The 6970-nt window shown below is 46.8% G+C and overlaps 1 protein-coding gene across 1 annotated transcript; it reads left to right on the top strand.

The window, feature by feature from the left end:
* Positions 1–5503: 5503 nt before the first annotated feature.
* LOC124678966 lies at positions 5504–6509 on the top strand. The gene has a single exon (XM_047214807.1). The coding sequence runs from the start codon at positions 5504–5506 to the stop codon at positions 6098–6100; it is 597 nt and encodes a 198-aa protein (XP_047070763.1). The 3' UTR covers positions 6101–6509.
* The last annotated feature ends 461 nt before the right edge of the window (positions 6510–6970 follow it).

A 6970-nucleotide genomic window follows, 5' to 3' on the forward strand; every position in this document is an offset into this window, starting at 1 on the left:
GAATATATCCGGTGTGGTCGTGTAATACAACGAGCCCGAAACTCACTCAACGACTTGAAACTTAGGTGCCGAGCCATGTTCTATTCAATGTGCCATGAACAAATACGGTGCGACTGCTCCGGAAACACACTTCGAATAGCTCTAATCATCGCACTATCGGCATCGGTGATTATTGACTTGGGTTTCTGCTGCAACATAGCTTTCATAAAAGTCTTCAGTAACCATACATACGTGCTTTCCTTCTCATCTGATAAGATGGCACACGCAAAAACTGTCGTCCTCCGGTGATTGTTAATTCCAACAAACGGAACAAATAGCATACCATATCGGTTCATCTTATATGTACTATCGAACACAAGTACGTCTCCAAAATCATTGTAATCCTGCCGGGACTGAGCATCACACCAGAACAAGCTTTTCAAACGACCTTTACTATCAACGTCGTACTCAAAAAAAAAATCAGCAAACTTCTTCCTCCGGTTCTCCATCATGGCAATGGCTGAGCTAGCATCACCACCTGCAAGTAACTTTCTCTTCTCCATGCAGCACATGTTGTACAAGTCCTTCCTCGTAAACCCAACAGTGGTGTACCGACCATACTTGCTGAGGAAGGTATCCATGATCACATGCTTCCTAACCCCAGTGCTGCCAATGCTAATATCTCCGCTTTCGGAAATCTTTTATCCTCCTATGTGACCATAAAAATGGGCTCTCGCTCGGTTCTGCACACTTATGATCGTGCTTGTAAACAAATTTTGCAACTCGCCAAACCCCGAACCTCTATCAAGCTTCACATCCAACTCCGCTTTACAATTGCAACGTGACAAAGGTCTCAACCTACGAGTGCGGTTGTCCATAGTCAGAAACTTGTCTGTTACGTTTTCCTTCCCGAGAACACACAAACCGCCTTCGCGAACTATTTTGTTAGCACCCTTAGTCTCTTTGAACTTGAACTTTCTTACACTGAATCCCTCTTGTCGAGCATATCCATTATAAAAAGTATATGCAGCTGCCTCGGACACAAAGGTCTTCTCCATTACTTCCCGAGTAAAACTTTCTCTTTTCTTCGTATCACTCTCATCTTCATCCTCCGACCCATTCTTTTTCTTACCAACTGATTTCACCTGCATGCACAATTGGATAACATTTAAAACAATTTTTTTAACGCCATGGCCGCGAGTCATACAACGAATAAATTCATAAATCTTACATGTCTTCTTCTAACGGGTTCTTCTATAGTCTCCAAGTCCGAATCACCGTAATAGTCGTAAGAAGAATTATCGCCAACTAAGACCTGACCAAACAAGAAATATTAACGGCCATGTCACCACTATATAAAATGCATTGTTCAGTTATTAAATATAAATTAAACATACATATCACCTAATAAAATTAAAATGCATACCTCATCAACAAAACCACAGTCCAATCTCTCGTCATCGGTTGCCTCCTCCGAACATCACTCTGAATCTAATTCATTTTAAACCATGTCAACATCAATTCACATTAGCGAGACATTCCATATTTTTATGCAATCACACAATTATTACTACAAACTCACATTATCAGTGTCAACATCTTCTTCTTGCTCTACATTATCATCTTCTACATCAACACCATCTGCATCCATCTATTAGCAAAAATATGCACAATCAGTATTTAACTACTTACATGCAAGTACTAAATAAAACTAGTACTTCCGTTTCACTCACACTTTCGTCGACATCATCGTCTCCCAAACTTTGTTCATCTTCACGAGGTGCATTATAGTTGGCAGACGAAATATTGAATTCCTCTTCATCTGTATTTCCGCTTTCGTACTCCATTGAACTTGCACTCAAATCTGAAACGTCCATCGCCTGTTCAAAGTAACAACCAAAATAAGTACATCTCAAAAAAGGAGCTCGAAACCCAAACCCTAACATCAACCAAATCATGAACATGCAATTACTTTACCTACCACGAACCAACAATGATCCGCCAAACCCTAACGCCGCACCTGTAGCAGCGAGGAACAACCCGCGTGCGATCCTTGCCCAGCCTCCTCGTCGCCGGATCCACCTCCCGCCTCCACGTCCGACCTTGCACAGCCTCCTCGTCGCGGGATCCGCTTCCCGCCTCCACGTCCGACCTTGCCCCAGACTCCTCGTCGCCGGATCCGCCTCCCGCCTCCACGTCCGACCTTGCCCAGACTCCTCGTCGCCGTGCGCTACGCCTTGCCGCCCCAACGTCGTCCTCCCTGCCGTCTCCCTCCCGATGGACCGAACCTTCCAAACCCTAACGAGGATGAGCTATGGCGCACACGAACGAAACCGCTACGCCTTGCCGTTCCCAACGTCGTCGTCCCTGCCGTCTCCCTCCCGATAGAACCTTTCAAACCCTAAGGAGAACCAGCAATGGCGCACACGCAAGGATTCAAATATTTTCCCCGTAACCACCGCCTATCGCCGGCATCAACTCCACCGATCGACGTAATTTTTGGGTCCAACTCCGATTCTAATGACGTGGGGCCGGCGGAAACCGTCTTCACCTAAGATACGTACAATATCTACGTGGCATCCGATCATCTATGTGGAAAATGACGTGGAGTATAATTATACGCAACTAATACGGCCCCACCGTCTCGAACGGGTATCCCACCTGAACGTCGTTCACCAGGGGGGGGGACACCGGAGCACACCCCATGTTCAACTTGATTTTCAGAGAAGGTACCTATTTATAACAGCATGTTTATCAGCTGCAGTCCCAAACACAGATGTAATGACTAATGAGACAGTATGGATTTTCCTTTTGCTGTTCTCATATATATGTGTCTTCTTCACATTCTAGAGGCATCACATTACCTCCACTAATTATGCTCCTGTGCCTTCTTTGTTTATTCTTATACTGGTGTTTATCTTCAAAGGCCTCATCATTCCATATGCATGCCAATAAGCTCCTGACACTGGATAGTAGTTGTTCACAAAGTGTATTTTTACTTGGGATGAGGTTGCAAGTTGTATGACATTCCAAGAAAATACGAGGTTACTCCAGGGTCCAGTCGTTTGAGTTTTTGCAACATATATCTTGAGCTTCCATACTACATGTGTTGGTCCATCATTAAATTCAGCTTTCAGTTTGTTTATCTCATCCGTTTGGAACAAACTAAAAAATATCTCATTACGCAAAATGGATTCTGTGCAGATGGTATGCATTGTTGTGCTGACCTGGTTTTCTCTCTCCAAGATTCATTACTGTATCGCGTTTTCTCTGTGATCATCAATTTATTGCAAACTGGCACCTGCTCTTCTGCCATGTTCTTCAATTGTACCGCTCTCACGGTATGTAGTTTTGAATAATTATCACGAATATATACCCGCTTCATAAAAGATTGCTTATTCAATTGTTGGTTCATCAGTTCGACTCTCACATGGTCGGTATTTGCCAGCAGCTATAGTGGTGTAGTTGTCATTGGTTTGCTAAACTCCGAGTTGTATACCTGTAATTTTAGTTGTTGAACTAGGTGGGTGTTTGTATTACCATTGCTTGCTAAACTCTTTTTCCCTGTAATTTCAGTTGTTGCACGTGGTGTCTGTATTATCCTTGGTTTACGAAACTCTGAGTTGTATGCCATGCACGTGGTGTCTGTAATTTATGTGATTCATATTATGTGTAACTGGACTTATGTCATCAGCTTCTCCTTTTGAGACGCTAGAAAAAAGGTAGTTGTAAAGATATCATCACCGGCCAATATATTTTTCTGTTCTCTCGATGGCCCATTCCATATTTGTAAAATCATACTTTTGATTAACAATATACTCTAAGAAGGTAGTCTAATATTTGTTTCCAACAGCAACATTAGTTATTTAGTTGTACAGTGAACAACAATCATACTTTTGATTAACAACATATCTATGCCCATTTAGCATTTGAGATGTATCATGGGAAACCTCTTAATTTGTTGTATGTTCTTATATCGTCAACCCATCCTGTTCTACTTTAGTTTATTTCCAGTCCCAAGAGTTTTTGCATGACAATGTCCCGCTGCAACGCGCGGGTATCATCTAGTTATTGGAAAATGTGAGGCTAGGTGACGCTTAAGCATTATGCCACGTCTAGGGTATAAACGAAAGTCTAGACAAGGAAACTAAAAATTGTCCTTTCCAATAAAAAATTAAGCAATATTTTGCAAACGAGTCGGATAGGCCATATTTTAACGATAGTTTTAAATTTACATATTCATGTGTTCTAAAGTAATGTGTACTCACATAATGACCCATATACGTATTTGATGGTAAAATCAATATGTCCGTCTAAGCCACGCCTAGGGCACTTGCTCGTCTGCTAGACACTAAGCGAATGCTAACCATCTCGCATACACCTAGTGCTTTTCCCAAACCTTTTTTTTTTGTCAAAGTTAGGATGTGGTCATATTCATCTCGCACCTCCAGTCTATTGACTCAACCACTAAGTGCCACCACCTCCACACGCTACTTCACAACACACCGCCACCCCTATCGTACTACTGTGCGCTGCCCAAAACCTCCTCCACCTCCTCGCGACCTCGTCGTGGGCAAGACGCTGTCTGGGCGTGGTGGGAATGGAAGATCCGAAGGCAAAGCCTCCATCCGCGCCGACCACGCACCACATATGCGCAGTGGTTGTAGAAAACCGTAGGGATCATTTTGTAATTTTTTGATCTTCTAGAATTTTATGTGCAAATTTCGGATAATCATTGATCTCGGTTTGTCTTTTAGTTTTCACCCGTGTTGCTTTTTTGATTAATGAAATACGTGGTTGATCTGGAGAAGAAAAGGTGGGATCCACGTGTCAGTGAAAGCATAATGTAATCCCGATCAGGACTGTAACTTTCTCGGTGGGGCCAGCATTCAAAATAGACCGAGAGTAATAAGAAGTGTAGTGTGTCAATTCAAAAGGTTGAAAGTTTTTAGATTTTTTTTATCTGTTTAAGGTTTGTTTTGTATTTTTTGGCACCGGATGAGGCGGCGTTGCTATCGCGGCAAGCGGCCTCGTCGCATGTGACGTGCCCATGCGATGCGGACACCATGGACGAGTCGGCGTCGCCTCCCTCGCCATCAACACGCGGTCACGCCCGCCGCCCCGCCCCGCACGCCACCTCCGTGTACCCGGTCAGGTCGCACCGCAATGCCGCCGCGCGCGGCCAACTGCACGCCTCCGCCTCTCTCGCCCGCCCAACGAACAATCCTTTTTTATTCCTCTCATATATAAATTATCCGAGAGCCTCCGCCGCTCGATCATCCTGGATTCCCAATCCGACGACTCCAAAGAAAAGAAAAGCCGAGCCCGCGCGGCGGTGGTGATGGTCAAGGCTGCGTTAACCCCACAGCCCCGCGGTAGGCGCCGCCGCCGCTGCCGCCCGCCCCGCGCACCGCCGCCCGCCCGCGTGCGCCCACCACCACCTCTAGCCGCCTAACCATGACTCCTCCTCCATTATAATCCCCGTCTCAACCCCGCCCTCCGCCACCACCTCGCCACCATCGCCATGGCCTCCCCTCCCGCGTCCCCCCCGACCCACGCGGCCGGCCGCCGCGTGCCGCCGCCGTGCTGGACCCCGGAGGAGACCCAATCCCTCGCGCGCGCCTACACGGCGCGCCGCCTCGCCGTCGGCCGCGCGCACCTCTCCTCCGCCGACTGGTCCGCCGTCGCCGCCGCCGCCACGCCCTCCAAGACCGCCCGCCAGTGCCGCCACAAGGTCGAGAAGCTCCGCCGCCGGCTCCGATCCAAGAAGCGCCGCCCCTGCCCCGTCCTCGACGGCATAGATCTGCTCGACGACCCCTCCTCCTCCCCGTCCCGCTCCCACTCCCCCTCCCCACCACCACCGGCCTCCCCGCTCCCCTCCCCCTCCCCGCCCAAGAAGCGCAAACGCCCCGAATACGCCGGACACGACAACGGCGGGGAGAGCGACGTGGCGCAGGCGCTCAGGGCCATCGGGGACGGCTTCGTGCGCGCCGAGCTGCGCAGGATGGAGGCGGACAGGGAGGCGCAGCGGATGCGCATGGACATGGCGCTCCGCCAGCTCGACGCGCAGCGCCGGCTCCTCGAAGGCCTCGTTGGCCGCATCGTCGACGCCCTGGACTGAAGCACCGGTCGCCGCCCGGCGCAAAGGTGTCTGCCCCCCGCCCTTTCGAGATCTCTTGCCCTGTCAAGTTGAGGTGTTAGATCTGTCCATATGTGTGTACCTCATGCCTTATGTCTTCTCATGGATCATGGTCGTAGATGTGTAGATTGGTGTAGAGCAATTCTCGCTGTTTTTTTTTTTACTCTCTTGTATAATTTTGTGTATCATCCAAGCAGAAGCACCGCTTCTCATGGAAAAGAAATAGTGGTTCCTCTTCGTTGTTTAGTTGAGCTGGCTTGTTGTGTGTCTCCACCTTCAGATTGTTTGCAGTGAAGGTATCAACTGTAAAACTCAGATTTCTGGAAACTATGTTTCTCGCCTCTCAGAGTTATAGTTTCTTACCATGGTGAATGAATACCCATATGTTCCCTCTATTTGGCTATAATTTGTGCAAAGCACTAACACTTACAATGGACGCGTAACAAGAATATATGCACTGGAGACTGGACATGGTGCTGCTGTACAACTTTAGGGTTAACTGGAATGTTTCTCGGTAGAATAGGTGTTTTGTGAGTTTTTTTAAGCTCCTACAGTAGCCTTGGTTTAAATGGGAGAGTGAAGAATGCTTGCCCATCAAGGTGAGTATTGGGTTAGCGTGGCTACTTTAGTAAAAAACTTTAACCGGATTATATATTTCAGTTTTGTAATATTATTATCTAACTTGAAATAGCCAAGCTAATATTAGTTAAATTTGATTGGCTAGTTTGGTCAACTATCGGCTCAATACAGTAATTACTCAACAAATTCATGATTCACTGATACAACTCTACGCTTCAATCGTTATTTTTATAAATTAAGAGTTTAAACAAAGCATACAAGAATTAATTTGCT

The sequence above is a fragment of the Lolium rigidum genome, chromosome 7 (assembly GCF_022539505.1).
Source record: "Lolium rigidum isolate FL_2022 chromosome 7, APGP_CSIRO_Lrig_0.1, whole genome shotgun sequence".
In the NCBI taxonomy this organism is placed as follows: Eukaryota; Viridiplantae; Streptophyta; class Magnoliopsida; order Poales; family Poaceae; genus Lolium; species Lolium rigidum.

Excerpts from the sequence above, each read along its gene's own strand:
- LOC124678966 (XM_047214807.1), top strand. The coding sequence starts at position 5,504 with ATGGCCTCCCCTCCCGCGTCCCCCCCGACCCACGCGGCCGGCCGCCGC.